The sequence below is a fragment of the Petaurus breviceps genome, unplaced genomic scaffold, assembly GCF_028583685.1.
Source record: "Petaurus breviceps papuanus isolate PSGF00001 unplaced genomic scaffold, PetGlider_PUasm1.0 225, whole genome shotgun sequence".
Lineage (NCBI taxonomy): Eukaryota > Metazoa > Chordata > Mammalia > Diprotodontia > Petauridae > Petaurus > Petaurus breviceps.
Window position 1 is genome coordinate 13,188,318 of NW_027185889.1, and position 17,162 is coordinate 13,205,479.

Sequence of the window (17,162 nt, forward strand, 5' to 3'; positions counted from 1 at the left end):
GGGGGGGGGGGGGTTGTAATGGAAATGCAAATTTAAAGATCTTCCCTGCCCCTAGGGCCTTTGATAGGCTTAAGGGACTCTGAGAACCTTCCTTGATTTGAAAATATACTCTGCCTCCTAATAGCTTGAACGTGGTCACATGGAGCCTGTGGCAGGAGGCTTGGTTTTCAGGAATGCCCACACCTTGATGCTGTGTGATTGGGCAGTGGGTCAAGAGGGTTACATTCTCTGAGCCAGGAGAAGGCTATATAATCCCTGATGTGAGGCTTTGCTTTGGGGCTCACTTTGAGAAGTGTTCTGTGATTTGATCCCATGAAACTCTGGGAAGCCGTTGTTGAGAGCCCCCCGGCTTTGAAAAACCCAGATGTTGATTTGGTATGGATGGCTGGACAGTTTGCAAACCTGTCTACTTGCTCTGTTTCTGTCTTGATAATTCTGTCTGTATACTCTGAAGTTCAGGGTACTGACCTTTTTCCCCTGAACTAGGTAAACGATACATATTTGACTGATTAAAGTAAGCTTGTTAACCCATTTTGAGTTGCTTTCCTTTAACAAAGCAGATCTAAGAACCTGTGCTGGCAGCCACCCTGGGGACGCTGGGGTGCTTGCTGCTACAGGGGGTGCAATAAAGAATCAGAATTTTCTCATCTTCACAACATCTTCCTCAAATATTAAATGTAAAATTATATTTAAAATACAGATTATATGCGGCCTATAAGCTTAATTTTTTCAAATTTGCTCGTAATACTAGTGTTCCTAAGGAAAAGAAAAACAGAAGTCTCCAGAAGTCAGACATGCATAAACATTACATATGCATACAGAGTCAGGGAACTCATCAGGATTAGGTTCTGTCAGAACTTCATTACCTCTGAGTTAGCACAATCACACTGCAGCTTTCTACACTCCTCTTTGAGTTTCTCTGACTCTTTCTCACGCTCCAAAGTCATGTTGTCCATTAAGGTCTGAACCTGAACCAGCTCCTTCTTCAATACAGCTACATCTTCTATGCCAGGTCTTTGAAGCTATGAGCAAGAAAACAAGATTGAATCAAAAATTATAATGACTACAATGAAACATATAATTTCTATGGTTTCACTACAAAGTAATCAATATGTGAACAATTCTTATGCAAGCAATTTTTAAACTATTGCTATTTAAAAATTCATGTACCATAATGGAGTCAGTGAAAATTTCCAATAGATTTAGGAATGAATTGTGCAGTGATTATCTTTTTGACTAATGGTATGCAGGAGTCCTGTGATAAGATAAAATGGAAATATACTTTATTTTATAAAAGCAAAATGAAACTTGAAATGGATATTCTGAAGACAGAGGCAGCTAAGTAGCACAGTGAATACAATGCTGATCCTGGAATCAGGAAAATCTGAATTCAAATCCAGCCTCGGATACTTAGAGATGTGACCCTGGGCAAATCACTTACCCTCTGCTTAACTCAGTTTCTTCATCTGTAAAATAGGGGTAGTACACTTACCATCCTGGGTTGTCATGAAGATAAAATGACAAAATATTTGTAAAGTACTTCATAAACCTTAAAGTGCCATCCAAATGCTGGTAATTGTTCTTTCTAATTTATTTCACATGTAGGAACATATCTAAATATATTATGACTCTCGCTAGTAATCTATGATTTGATACTCAGAATTTACTTTCCAAGCAACCCAGAAACTCATCAGGTGGATAAAATATAATCAACTGAGTTAAGCCAGCTGATAAGACTTCAACAGAATGCTATTTTGTATGTAATAAATATTTTCAACATGATGTACACTCTGTAGCATAAGTTATATGAAGTAAAGTGGACTAGGAAAAATTGGTAGTAACTTTATAAAATCAAAATAACAAAAACAGATTTTCATGAACCTAGGATGGTTTAATAATGTACAAATATACTATATTTGATGTGACATTTAAAAAAGAATAGTGTCACAGAGTGTTCAGTTTGGTGCCTTAGTTCTAATTATTCTGTCACTTTAAAAAGTGAATAAACAGAAATATTCTCTAGGTTCAATGACATGACAACAAATAACCATCGCAACAACATGCCAAGTTAAAGAATAGATCCAGCAACTAGACCTATGATTTCATTGATATAGGAAACTTTCGGATGAGCAAAGTCTCTCTTCTTACCAATGCAGGTCACACTTTTTCTGCAACTTGAATCTTAGAGGTTACATAATCTCTCAATTGCCACTGAGATGTATTAAATGACTTGCCTGGTCACATAGCCAATATGTGTAAGAGGCAGGAGGTGAACTCAGAGTCTTCCTGGCTCTGAAACCATCTCCATCCACTACATCATGCTGCCTCTCATCAAATCAAATAGGTTGTTACACAAATTAGGTAATGTCCTCCCTTTTTCTCTTTCTTTTTTTGGGGTGGGAGTGGGGTAGGATGGAGAGACCCTATGGCAGGATCCAGACCTGTGAATTCATGTATGGAGATCTATGTGTAAATCACCTCCACTGAGGTATGTAACAACTTGTTTATAACTTTTAGTTTTACAGAGTAGCCAGTGGCATTGTTTTATCTGTCCAGGATCACAGAGTTAATATGTGTTATGTGGAACTTGAACCCTGATGCCAAGGCCTACTCTTTCTTATTCTATACCCCATATTGCCTTTCAATGTTCAAATTACAATCCTAAAAAGAATAAATAAATTCTATTACAGATTAGATTTCTAACATGTAGGCTTTACATTTTATAATGACATTGGAAAGACAATTTTCAAATTTAAAATAGAGAAAAATTCTTATTGAGATATAAATAGGTTTCCCATATATGACACCTTGAGATATATAAGGTTTAGTTCTCTACCCCTGGGGCAGGAATAGTCAATCAAGCAGAATATACATTTCTTGACTACTGGGTGTCCAAATTTATGCTGGAAATTACAAGGGATGTAAAAGGAATGTAAGACTAATTACCCTTTCCCTAAAAAGATCTTAAAGCCTTAGGGAAATATTTATATATGAGCAAAAGTTAGAAAACTAATAATAAAACGCTAAATTATGTGGTTCAGACTGTAAATACTACAAATATTTGTGGAAATGAATTTAATTATATAAGAGTTCAGAAATTTTAAGAGTCCTATGTGGATGGAATGACATTTAATAGATCAGACATGAATTGGTCCTTGAAGGATGAGTAATTCTCAGGTAAAATGTAAGCGGAGAAGACATTTTAAGCAGCAGTCCAGCATCTGCACAGAGATGAAAGGTATGGATACAAGATGTGGGAGAAGCAAGTGCATTTTGGGGAGGAGAGGCAGAGATGATAAATTTGGGTTTTGATTTGTCAACAGACATACAGGTATTTGGAAATATTGGATTGAAGCCAAAGTTGGAGTTGCAAATTAAAGGCATCTTCATACAACTAAGCTAATAGTAACATATACATTGTTGTCTGGATAAAGTCAACTCTCTGAAGTGTTATTTTTTTAAAACAAGAAAAAAGGAACCAAACTTCTACCATATGATCTAAATTACCAATTCAGTCTTTAGATCTTGAATTACAGTCGTCTCTTTCTTTAGCTCTTCTGTCAAGCTTGTCACCTTCTGTTCAGCAGCTTCTCGAAGCCCCTTTTCTTCATCATATTTTGACTTTATATCTAGTTACAAATATAGTAACACAAAATCTATTTCTATGATTTTTAATTCTTTGATTCAAATTCTTTAATTTATCATACAACCATGCTGATAAATAACTGCAAAAGGTTTTTTCTCAAGATAATGAATTTTAAAATAAACTAACCTGGCACCATCTATTTCAATTCTAAGTCACACTAAGTTACTATGTAATAGTACTCAATCAAAGAATGTTAGCACTTAAGTCTTTTTCAAACTATTCAAAATAAAAAGGAAGAAATAGGCTAAAAAATAGCCCAAATTTACCAAAAATTTCAAACAGAAAGTAATAAGCAATTTCTATTTAAAAATATTACTATTTTTTTGTACTCCTAGTAGGGAACAAATCAACAATTGATCTGTAACTTAAAATTTCAGAGATTAACATAGGGACATGGAAATGTAGAGTAATTTGCCCCAGGGCATAAAGTATGTATCATAAGGACTTAAACCTAGGTCATTCTGACTCCAAGGCTGACGTTCTATCCATTATTCATGTCACTTAATTGATTTTTTAAATACATTTTATATATAGCTGCCAATCATACTTAGGCAGAACAAATATCTTTTAGGCAGGTAAAATAAAATTCTTTTGTCAAATGAACCAACAAAGGAATCACCCCAAACAGAAATACTGGTTCTTGTTTGCTTGTTACATTCTAGAGAAACTACTAAGTGATGCTAAATCAACCTGTAGCCAAAGGAAACAGAGTAATATAAAAACATGCTTTCTGAATATTCAATTCTGACAACTTACCTGCAACTTCTGTAGCAAGCTGTGCTGCTTTCTGCTCAAATAAGTCTTTCATCTGTTTAATATTAAAGTTTTCAGTTTGGGCTTCATCTAATTGTTGTTCCAATGACTGGAGTTCTAGGAAAAAATGTAATATTTACTCCAAATCGATTCCAATCAAAAAAGCATGTAATGTCATTCTTATCAGTAGTGGTAACACAACCACTACTACACTTGATTTTCCTGACACCATCCTATTACCTAGGAGTCAAACCATTCCCAAACTCCAGGGTCCTTCAAAAATCAGTTCAGATTCCCGCTATCACCTCATCAATTTTCTCCTGATCTCCTTAATGTACTAGTGCCTCCCAAGTTCGAAAACCCCTACTTTGAGGGCCTTTGGGGATTACATGTATACATGTCATCTCCCTCCTCAATCATGCCACAGTGGAATCTAAGTTCTTTGAGGACGAAGACTGTTTTCTTTTTGGCCATCCATAGCACAGAAAAAGAACCTCATAAAAATAAAGAATTCTGAATCATCTAAGATAAAAGAAGTCATGGAATCTACCAGCTCTCAAAACAGAAGAAAAATATGGAAAAATCCAAAGTATTTATAAATATTTCTGCTTAAATTTATTTTGGTTCCACATTTGGAAACTTTTGCCCTGTATTTTTAACTTAAACCCTTCCTGTTCCCCATCAGTACTCTCTCTACCCTCAAAATGTTCTGTATTTACTTATCTGATTATACCTTCTCCCTCTGCAGAACGTAAGCTCCTTGAGGGAAGGGATTATTTTTTCAGTGCCTAGAACTGAATTTGGAACATTTGTTCCAAATCATTAACTCTCCTAAATATAACCTTAGCCATTAATTTCAACTTTCCCACATCCAAATCTTTATAGAATATATTTGCAAGTATCATTTTACTTAATTTAGATAGATTATGAAGGTCAAATCAATTAGTTAACAAGCATTTATTAAGCACCAACTATGCATTTAATAGGTACTCTGAAAGGGAAGTGGTCTCCACCATCTGGGAGCTTATAGTCTACATTCAATATGTACACACATATTTGAACCCAGTGTGAGTCAATAGTCTGAATTCACAATAACAGAATGAAGTTTTTATTTAAGCAGAACTATCACATTTAAATAAATTCACCTGCTGAAGAATCTGCTCCCAATCCATCAGATTTGAATTCCTTAATGAAAATAAAACAAAAGTTAGTAGAAAGCACCGGGCAACACTGTCTAAAAACTGACACATAATGTCTAACTTTGCATTCTAAAGCCCAGATGCTACTGAGTGAATAAGGTTCTGGTGAAATGTAAGGAGTTTAGGAAACTCCCTTATTCTTTCAGTTCAGTGATATCATTAAGCAGAATACTAGTCACCTAGGTACAAGTCCTCTGTCTGAGGCCTGGGGCAGTCACTTAAACACTTCTGAATTAATTTTCTTCATCGATAAAAATGTGGACAATAACATTATCTACCTTGTAGAGATATTATAGGGAAAACATTCTGAAAATCTCCAAGTGCTGTGTTATAAATATGGCTCTTGATCTATGTCATGCCCACTAACTGTGAGGATTTCCCAAGGCTCAATTTTTTTTCTACCAGTCCCCTGATCAGCTTCTATGGGTATGATTATTATCCTTATACAAATGATTCTCAGATGTACTTATCCAGCCCAAGTCTCTTTCTCACCATCTATCTATTGGACAGCTCCAATCAGATGTGTGTTGTACATGCATCTCAAACTCAACAAGTCCAAACCAAATCCTTCTCTCTTCCAAATTTCCCTATCATTGTTGAAGTCACTATCATTCTTTTAGCTATCTAAGTTTAAAAAACTGGTGTCATCCTTGGCCTCTCACAAGTCCAATCAGCTGACAAATCTCCTAACTTCTTTCTCTATAACAACACTCATGTATGTCCCCTTCTCTCCACTCAAATATACTCAAAAGAACCCTAGCTTGGTTCTTTCACCCTGTGCTTTTCTAACAGCCTTCTAACTCAACTCTCAACATCACATCTCTTCTAACCCCAATATATCCTCCGCATGGCAGCCAATGGCTGTCCTGAAGCATGGGTCTACCCATGTCACCATTCTACTGAATAAACTCAAATGTCTTCCTAGTACCTATATGCTGCTAGGCATTTAAAAGCTCTTCACAACTTGGTCCCTTCCTGTCTTTCTAGTCTTCATACACATTATTTCCCTCTACACACTCTGGCTCAATCATACTCCACTACTTGCTGTTCTTCACATGTGATAATTCATCTCCTTTTGCATGTGGGTTGTCCCCCAGACCTGGAAAAAGTTCTTCCTACAAACATTCATCTTTTAGGATCTCTGGTTTCCTTTAAGACTCAGCTCAAGGACCACCCCTTGCAAGAAGCCTCTCCTGGAATCTCCAGCGGTTAATGCCTCCCTTCTAGGTTTGCCTGAAGCTATTTTGTGGGTATCCCATACTAACCAATTTGCTTATGTGCTGTCTTCTCCATTAGAAAGTAAGCTCCTGGACGGGAGGGGCTGTTTCTGCTTTTTCTTTGTACTCCCAGGGCTTCACAGTGCCCAGCACACAGTAAGTGCCCAGCACTTAGTAAGCACTACTTTGATTAGCTGTTTATACTTCTGAATTAAAGAAATAAACTTTTCTAGGGAACCTTCTGAATTCACCCAACAGAATCTAGCATCTAGCCTCTATCATTGGCCACTGTGTAGGTGCAGGACTCCACTGTCGATAAATATGTAGATCCAGCATGGCACATGAGAAAGATGTGTGTTGTACATGAACTTGGGGCCGGAAAGGCTGGGTTGGAGTCCTCACTCTGCTATCTCCTAGGTGTGCCACTGGCTAAATGGCAGTAATCTCTGTCTTCAGTTTCCTCAAGCACCAATCACTTATTAAGTATCTATTCTATACATCCTCAAGTACAAAATAGGTTGTAATATTTTCACTACCTGTCTTCCAGAATTATTATGAAAGTCAACAAGAATGTAAAGCACATTAAAAATATAAAATGCTATGGAAAAGTCAGCTATTATGATATACTACGATAAGTGGTTTCAAAGGTAAACTTTTCAAATAAGAGTAGCATTATAAAAATCTTTCAAAGAAAGAATGATAAAGCTAATGGGTGTGTTTTTTCCTAAAACTTCAGTGAAATACTTATTTCATGATTTAAAACATGTACTACTCAAAAATTACTTTCAGATTAAGAAAATATCTATTTTTACATCGAGTACAATGGAACTAAATGATACTAGCTACTAAGAATCATAATGGTTTTTCTAAACAAATTTATTTCCTAATTTTACCAAAAGTAAATCTTCTACTGCTACAATTGCCTCTTTCCCCTTAAAGAAATTATTTTCAATATGAGATTAAAAAAAAATCTTTTCTTTGAATCCAGGAAACCAGTACTTCTCTATTTGCTTTGAGATACAAACCATGATACAGAAAATGCTTGATTAGCCCTGCTAGTAGTATAAACAAAGAGCATGAACAAATAAAATATACAATTTAAAAATCCTTATTAGTTTCAAAATCCTTCCCAATTAAAAAAAGCTGACTTAGCAAAAGTGATATTTTATCCCTTTCATTTTTAAGTACAGGTGATAACTCTCAGTATCAATAGATACAACACAAACATCACACATAGAAAGAAAACAGTCCAAATAATACTCAAATTGGACAATCAGCTGTTGAACAATTATGGTTTCCAATTTTGGGGAATTGGCTGGTAGAACCAATTCTAACCTAATTTTCCAAATATATATGACATATGTTATGCCCTTACCAAGTAGAGAATATCTTTTTATGTGTCTGGTTAAATTCACTGTTCTTAGATCTACATTTTATATTTACTTGGATTTATATTTAAATAACCAAGGTAAGACTTTTAAAACTCTCCATATACCACTCATTTGAATTAAAAGGAAATAGCACACTTGATATTACCCATAAGGAAGCAAATTTTCAAGTCATTTGTATCAGGTCATCTGCCTTACAAAAAAAGGTATTAATCTTCAATTTCTATGGTGAAACTAAATAGTTTCTTGCAAACATGCTTCAAGTATTTTAAAGCAATTACTTGCTGCCGCTGCCCTTGTAATTTTTCTAATTCTTTCTTCAACTCTTCTGAGTACCATTTTTCTTCCTAATAAGAAAAGGAGTTTTTTTTAGCTCAAAAGCTTTTAAAATTGTTTATCTAAAACACTGAAAATAAGTAAATAGAAAACATTTTCTTTCCAACCTTCAGTGAAGCCTGTAGGTCTTGGACCTCTTGTCGGAGTAATATCACATCTTCTCTGAACATACATGGAAACAAAGGAAACAATAAGCAATACTTGCATTAGTATATTAAAGAGAAAATAACTAATCTTGTCTATTAATAAAATATCTGCCACATCATTGGACATTAACATGTCAATTCTCTCTATCTATATACAAACAAATCTCCAACTGATGAAAGGGCGTGTGAGAGAGAGAGAGAGAGAGAGAGAGAGAGAGAGAGAGAGAGAGTGTGTGTGTGTGTGTGTGTGTGTATGTGTGTAAAACTGCTTAAGTTGGCTGGTTAGCATTCAGAACATTTTCTCTCACAGAAACACTGCTATAAATTCCCTGGCTCACATGTAGATGCCTATTTAATCCACCACGAAGTTAAACTATAGCACCACTACTCCCATAAAACTTAACTGCCACTTAAAACAATACTTTCCTTAGAAAATGTATTTGAGTTTTTGATCTGGAATGTCAGGCAATACACTAACTATAAGTCATAAGCCACTGGCAGCACTGGTAAAAGAAAACTAAGAGACTGTAGGATAGCATGGGGAAGGGCTAAGAATAGTAGGGTAAGATTACTTATGGAAATAAGAATGGATAACTCTGCCAACAGGACAGGGGAAAGAGAAGGAGATAATGTGCTGCAACAATACAAGGTAGAGGAATTATATAAATACGAGAGACATGAGTCCTTGCTTAACAGCTATTTATAAATGAGGGTTGTCTGTATGCTGGACATCCACATGTTGGAAAATAACTTGATCCATTTTTTATTAAATAAACTCAGACTCAGAGTTAAACATGAACACATGTATGTCTTTTTTTAATACTTACTACACTTTTTATGTAACATTTTCACTGGCAAAATACCAAATGAGAACATTTTATAAATGCTTTCAAAAAAAACTCAAAAGTTTTAAAACAAATAAAAACACAAAAACTCACGTAAGAAGAGAGAATCACTCCTCCTTACTTGTCACACCCAGAAATATTGCAAGACAACTCTGTTAAGATTTACCAAGCTTCCAAAAATACAAAATACATCTCGTTTGGAGAGCAAGCCCACCAGGCACAAATCCAAACACCATGTCGAGCTATCACTGGTGCTCTTATTCTTTACTCTTTTTTTCAGAACTAATAGGAGTTTGCCACAAATTATATGCAGAATTTAAAGCTCAAATAGTATCCAAGTCACTAATAAAATTATTCTAGGGAATAATTTCCTAAAGATTACTTTAGAGTAATCTAAGTTCTTGTCAAAATTAAAGATGTCACCAGAAGTGTATTAGTGAAGAGGTCACTACAAATTAGAATATATGGGTTCCAGATTCAACATTCTTAGGTAAATGAAGCTTATCTTTTGTGATAGTCTTGAAATACACCTGGGAATTCAGGTGACACATGAACTATAAAAATCAAACTAGGCTAACAATATTTTATGGTACCTGCTTATATTTTATAATATCTGCTTATCACATAGAAATGCTTTTACTGTTTTCCTTTGTGTGTTACCATGTACTTAATTTTTTAATATTCATGCTAAAAATATTTTTAAATTTTTTTGAAAATATTTAACCACTCTACACTTTAAAACTTCAAAAGACTTGAAGTTTCATGAGAATACTACTCCCAAGACAGCTTATAACCCAGTTGAGGTGCTAGAGTTAAAAAAAAAATCACCTAGTTGGCCAACTTTCTGACAATAATCAGCCCCTCCACCCTCAAATAAGTAAGGAAACTGTGATGACACATTATATTATTTTTTTCAGTGAACTCAACATTAGATCCAATAGGAAAAAATATTCACAAGCAATAGTAAAAAAGTAAATTTATTCAGCTAATCCTTTATTTTTAATTGATTTCACCTTATTTTTAAATCCTCAAATGGCTATGTATATTTATTGCCATTTCATTTAAGTAATTGAGTTTTAAAGTTCTATTAACTGGATTGACTCAAATACAGAAGAAAAATAACTTTTTCCAATTGTGCTTTCCAAAAAAACACAACAATCACAGGACAGCCTACCGCCAATCCATCTCAGTAGCCATCAGAGAAGACAAGGACAACAAGAAGGCAGATATCTATCTACACAGAACTTTCTATAAGCATACATGAAACTGGTTTTCAACCTGCATGTAGGGTCAAAAACATCATCAGATACTGGCCTACAAATATATTCCACTTTACCGTTTCAGAGATTCTCCTCCATGACTTGATTCATTACCAGAGTCATGAACTGCCTGATAATGTTTGAAAAGCTCTTCAGCAGATCCATGAGATTTCATACACTGGGGACATATGAAGCCCTATTGAAACATAAAGGGGAAAAAAATTTTGAGTTTTTTACACTGCAGAAATTTTTTGCACATTTCTAAGCAACACTAAATATTTCACTTATATTGTTATTCAATAATTGGTGATTGTGACAATCATAAATTCTGAAATTTACAATGTAATTATAATATCCATTCTGAGTAACTACTTCATAAAAAGAAAACCATAGTATCTTAAAGATTTTTCAAACAATACACTTTGAAGCACACAGTTCTTTCTAAAAAAGAACTTAAAAAAAACTCTTTCTAGCAATTCTTAATTGGATACATCAATTTTGTTCTGTAATAATAATTATAATTGGCAGCCTAGCATAGTAGAGAGCCTAGCCAGCAAAGCCTGGATTCAAATCCCACTTCCAGCACATACTGGCTGTGTGATCCTAAGCAAATCCCTAATCTCTCAATGATTTAGGCAACTCTCAAGTACTACAAGCCCCAGAGGAAAAAAACCAACTTGCACCAGTAGAGACCGTTTCCTTTATCTGGGTGCTCTTTATACCAAAGAAATTAAAATTCCATTCCATATTTCCTAATAATAACAATACCAAAAAAGGGGATTCTATCTTACAAATCTGAAAATGCTATCACAGACTCATAGGCCTAAAGGAAATCAACTTCTGATGTTCATATATGACTCTTCTAACTATGTTTTCACTTTCACATTTAAAGTTGTTCTGACTGGTTTAGGACAGCAGATAGCTGATAACCTTTTAAGTCCTGTACTTTCTAAGCCTTCTAAATGACTTCTAGATTGTTTCAGACTTTTCCCTAAAAATGAGAAGAGCTTCAATTATACAATAACACTTCAGTCAGTCAGCACATCTTATGGATATGGATATTCTCATACAAGTGAATTTTCTTGGTCAAAGGGTATGGATGTTCCCATATAAGTGAATTTTTTTTATCAGAAGTATTATTGTTTGTCTCTCTTCCTCAAAGAGGCCCATGACATCAGGAAGGTGATACCATGACTTGCAAGTGAATTGGATTTAAGTGAGGGAGACCTGTACAAAGTCACCAATCTCACTTTCTCCTTGGAAGCCATCTGGGTATAAGTGGCAAAATACAGATCAGGACAACTAGAGATGGCCCCAGATCAAAAGAATACACTAAAAGTGAATACCAAACTTTTTTTTTTAATTTCACCATATTTGATTTTTTAAAAACTTCCTTAAATGTGTGTGTGTGTGTGTGTGTGTGTGTACACATACACATATTAAACAAGAACTACTGAAAACAGGAAATTTCACCTTATAACCTGTGACCTTAGATAATTCATTTTATCTTTTATTCATAATACCATTTTACCTTTTTAAGTCTCTGGGTCTTCAACTATAAAATTAGAGGATTGGATTGGATGATTTCTAAGATACAAACATGTATATGGTCCTACATCTATACTTCTATGAACCAATATTATGCTGTTAGAACAGAATGATGCCAATAGGTGTTTAAGAGGTCTAAGTTTGTTTGACCAAATATCAAATGGAACCAGATTGGCATGTATTTGAGTTTCTATCTACTTTTTATAATTTTTTTTGTCAAGTCTGTCAACTATCAATTTTTGTGACAACTGCCTTTAGTATCACTAGTCACACCTTCCGCCACTCCATCACCATCTACTGAGAACTTAGAAACCCAAGCTTCTTAGAAAATCTTAAAAAGCAATAAAAAGCAAGTGTCCAAGGAATATATGATCAAAGTATATGGATGTCAGTGTGGATTTTTCTTTTTTTGCTTAAATTCTGGTTTGACTTCTCAAAAGACAAGGTTGCAGAATAAGTAGCCATAAGTGGGGAGCTGCTATAACTGTATTAAAAATATTTAGAAGTGTTCTACACTCTGGGAGCTGACGCCAGCCCCGGGTGAGCCCCTGGATTTAGCCTCAGGGCACCACCCCCCACCAGCCACCATCAGGAAGGACTTCAGATCACCAGCAGCTGTGGCGGTTTGCAGAATTATCAACCCATAGATGCTAAGAACAAAGTGAGAGGTCAGTGCAGTGTGGACTTTGGGAACAGAGTTCAGGAGTGCAGTCCTGCCTTTATCGCCTGGAGGGAGAAGCCGCTGAGGCCACACAGCCGTGCAGCCACCACCACACGTCAGTTTCAGCTGCTGCCCTGCAGACTGTAGAGGGACCAAGTGACAAGTCTGAGGGGTAATCATTCTTGCTTTAACCTGCTTGGATCTGGACTGTGGTATATGGTGGAGGTACTGGGGGGTGTGACCAGCTTGCCAGAATATGTGCAGGCTTCAGAGAGGGCAGCCAACTAATAGCTTGACAGCAGAGAAAATCCCAGCCATTGGGACAAAGCTCCCCTGTCTGGTGGCAGAGTCCTACTGTGGCAAAAAACTCAAAAGTCAAGTAATTGACTGGCAACATGAGCAGGCAAAGGAAGCAAAGCACACAGAGCAACCCAACTTTACACTCCTATTTTGGGGACAAGAAGGATCTAAGCATGGAACAGGAGAAAGACAGTGAAATCAGAACTCCTGCACCAAACTTCCAAGAAAAATACGAGCTGGTTACAGGCCACAGAGGATCTTAAGAAGGATTTTGAAAACCAAATAAGACAAGTGGAAGAAAAATCGGGAAGAGAAATGAGAATGATGTAAGAAAATTTATGAGAGTCAACAACATAACTGAAGAAAATAACACCTTAAAAAATAGACTAACTCAAATGGCAAAAGAGGTTCAAAAAGCCAATCAGGAGAAGAATGCCTTAAAAAGCCAAATTTGCCAGATGGAAAAAGAATCTCAAAAGCTCACTGAAGAGAATCATTCCTTCAGAATTAGAGCAGAGCAAATGGAAACTAGTGACTATATAAGAAATAAGATACTATTAATCAGATCCAAACAAATGAAAAAATAGAAGGCAATGTGAAACATCTCACTGGGAAAACGACTGACCTGGAAAATAGATCCAGGAGAGGTAATTTAAAAATTATTGGACTACCTGAAAGCCATGATCAAAAAAAGAACCTAGAAATCATCCTTCAAGAAATTCTCAAGGAAAAATGCCCTGATGTTTTAGAACCAGAGGGCAAAATAGAGGTTGAAAGAATCTACTGATCACCTCCTGAAAAAGATCCCCAAAAGAAAACTCCTAGGAATATTATAGCCAGGTTCCAGAGTTCCCAGATCAAGGAGAAAATATTACAAGCAGCCAGGAAGAAACAATTTGAATACTGTGGAAACACAATCAAGAAAACATAGGATCTGGCAGCTTCTACACTGAGGGATTGAAGGGCTTAGAATATGATATTCCAGAGGTCAAAGGAGCTAGGATTAAAACCAAGAATTACCTACCCAGCAAAACTGAGTATCATGTTTCAGGGGAAAATATGGTCATTCAGTGGAATAGAGGACTTTCAAGAATTCTTGATGAAAAAACCAGAGTTGAACAGAAAATTTCACATTCAGATACAAGAAGCAAGAGAAGCATGAGAAGGTAAACAGGGAAAAGAAATCATAAGGAACTTATCAGAGTTGAACTATTTATATTCCTACATGGAAAAACAATCATTGTAACTTATGAAACTTTTCTCAGTATGAGAATAGTTGAAGTGAATAGAAATGTGTGTGTGTGTGTGTGTGTGTGTATATATATATATATGTATGTATGTGTGTGTCTATATGTATACATATATATGCCTATATAGGAGGGTATATGGGCATATGAATACATATGTGAATGTGTGTATATATGTGAACAGGTATACATAGACAGAGGGTACAGGACCCAATTTAATAGGAAGGGATGATACTTAAAAGGTAAAATTAAGAGGTGAGAGAGGAATATAATGAGAGGAGATGGGGAGAGACAGAATGCAGTAAACTATCTCATATAGAAGAAGCAAGGGAAAATGGTTACAATGGAGGGGAAGAACAGGAAGGCAAAAGGGAATGGGTCAACCTTATTTTCATTGAATTTGGCTTAGGGAGGGAATGACATACACACTAAAGAGGGCATCTCACCCTACAGGAGAGTAGGAGGGAAGGGGATGAGAGGGGGAATGATGGAAGGGAGGGCAGGCTGGGGGAGAGGGAAGTTGGAAGTACCCACTTTGAAAAGGGACAGGATCAAAGTAGAGAACAGAAAAAGTGGGAGGTGGGATAGGAGGGAGGAAATATAGTCAGTCTTTTACAATATATCCACTATGGAAATGTTTTGCATAGCTACACATGTACAACCTATATTGAATTGCTTATCTTCCCAGTAAGAGTGGGTGACAAGGGAGGAAGGGAATGAATCTGGAATTCAAAGTTTTAAAATCAAATGTTTAAATATATATATATATACATACATATATACTATTATTAATATTACTTTATATGAAAATGGGAAATAAGACATACAGGCACTGGGGCATAGAGATCCACCATGCCCTATTGGAAAGTCGGAGGGGGTATGGGAGTGAGCAGATTGGAGGAGGGGATATCCAGTGGGATCACTATTTTGGGGTGGTGGGTAGGGGGAAAACGGGGAGAAAATTTGTAACTCAAAATCTTGCGGAAATGAATGATGTAAACTAGAAGTTAATAAAGCATTTGATTAAAAAAAGAGAAGAAATGATTCAGAAATGCAAGGGAAATAGTTAATGTTCATATATAAGTAATATTTGCTTCCTAACCTCTTATCAAAAGAGAAAAATACATATATTATGATATCCTCATATTTTAGTTGGGACAGCTATCACATTTTATTTAAACTCTACAGGTGAGTGTATTAAAAACTATTCCTTTACTACTTGTTCAGAATTCTTATCTAAACATAAAACCATCACATTAAAGTCCTTCAATTTCACATTTAAAACAATTACTACTTACATCAAACCAAAATTTAAAGCAAATTCCTTCATACCTTGTAAATATTCTATTTTCAAAAATTAAGACCCTATTTCATATAGGCCAAGTTGGGGAAAAAAGGCTCACTGTTGTAATATATCTTGTATGCATCTCCCTCTTTTTATTCCCATCATCACCATCATACTATAGTCCTACATTAGCACCCACATGGATGGCTAGAGCAGCCGATCCATACCCCCTCCCCAAAAAAAGGAGCAGGAAGAAACTTATAACCAGACATTTGGTCATCTTTTATGACAAGATAGAGAGGTAGAGAAATTCTACAAATAAGTTAATAAGGTCTTCCAAATAAAATCAAGATATTTTGATGCTCATTACTTCAATTCAAAGATGAGCATAACTAAGCATAACTAAGTACAGAAAAATAAATACTCCAGAAAACATAGTTCAGGAACTGTAGCAGCAAGCACCCTAGCATCCCCAGGATGGCTGCCAACATAGGTTCTTAGATCTGCTTTTCTAAAGGAAAGCAATTCAAAATAGGTTAACAATCTTGCTTTAATCAATCAAACATATCATTTACCTAGTTCAGGGGAAAAAGTCAGCACCCTGAACTTCAGAGTAGTCAGACAGAAGTTACAAGAAGACAGAGAAACATTTCAGTAGACAGGCCTCCAACTTGTCACTCTTGATGATGACAATACTTAAAAGGAATAGTAAGGCTTTCACAAGCAATTAAGACCATTAAATGCATACCTAGTCAGTTACCAGAGAGGGAAGCATCAACATCTGGGTTTTCAAAGTCGTGGGGCTCAATGGCTGCCCAGAGTCTCATCTGGTCAAATCACACAACACTACTCAAAGTGAGCCCCAAAGTAAAGCCTCACATCAGGGTTTATACAGTCTTCTCCTGGCTCAGAGAATGTCACAACCCTCTTGACCCACTGCCCAATCACAGATCACCAAGGTGTGGGCATTCCTGAAAACCAAGACTCCCACCACAGGTTCCAGGTACACTTAAGCTTATCAAAGGGCCTAGGGGCAGGGAAGATCTTAAATTCCCATTCCCATACCAGGAACAAACAACAAGTTGCCAATGATTGGCAAACTATCCAGCAACTTCACAACTACTATAATGAATATTTTCTCCAAGAAAAGAAACAAGAGGTACAAGACACAATGGGCACCAAATTAAATCCCTAAAAATCAAATTAATGGAACAGATATGAAATTACTTGTTATTGATGTAGCAATCATCCCTCAATTGTCTCTGTATAGTCAGACCATCAAACTGTTAAATAATACAAAGCGTGATGAATAAAAATGAGCCTGACCTATTT

The 17,162-nt window shown here is 35.9% G+C and overlaps 1 protein-coding gene across 2 annotated transcripts in view; it reads right to left on the reverse strand.

The window, feature by feature from the left end:
- Window positions 1–17,162, reverse strand: part of EEA1 (early endosome antigen 1) — a 136,741-nt gene that overhangs the window by 79,580 nt on the left and 39,999 nt on the right. Inside the window, exons 3-9 of one of the 2 annotated variants that reach the window (XM_069095148.1) lie at window positions 10,867–10,985; window positions 8,647–8,701; window positions 8,485–8,550; window positions 5,545–5,584; window positions 4,403–4,516; window positions 3,508–3,629; window positions 867–1,022 (exon numbers count right to left, since the gene is read on the reverse strand). In XM_069095148.1, the coding sequence (XP_068951249.1) occupies window positions 867–1,022; window positions 3,508–3,629; window positions 4,403–4,516; window positions 5,545–5,584; window positions 8,485–8,550; window positions 8,647–8,701; window positions 10,867–10,985 (672 nt within the window). Of the gene's footprint in view, window positions 1–866; window positions 1,023–3,507; window positions 3,630–4,402; window positions 4,517–5,544; window positions 5,585–8,484; window positions 8,551–8,646; window positions 8,702–10,866; window positions 10,986–17,162 lie in introns of those variants that run through there. The other variant, XM_069095149.1, reaches the window with a different exon arrangement.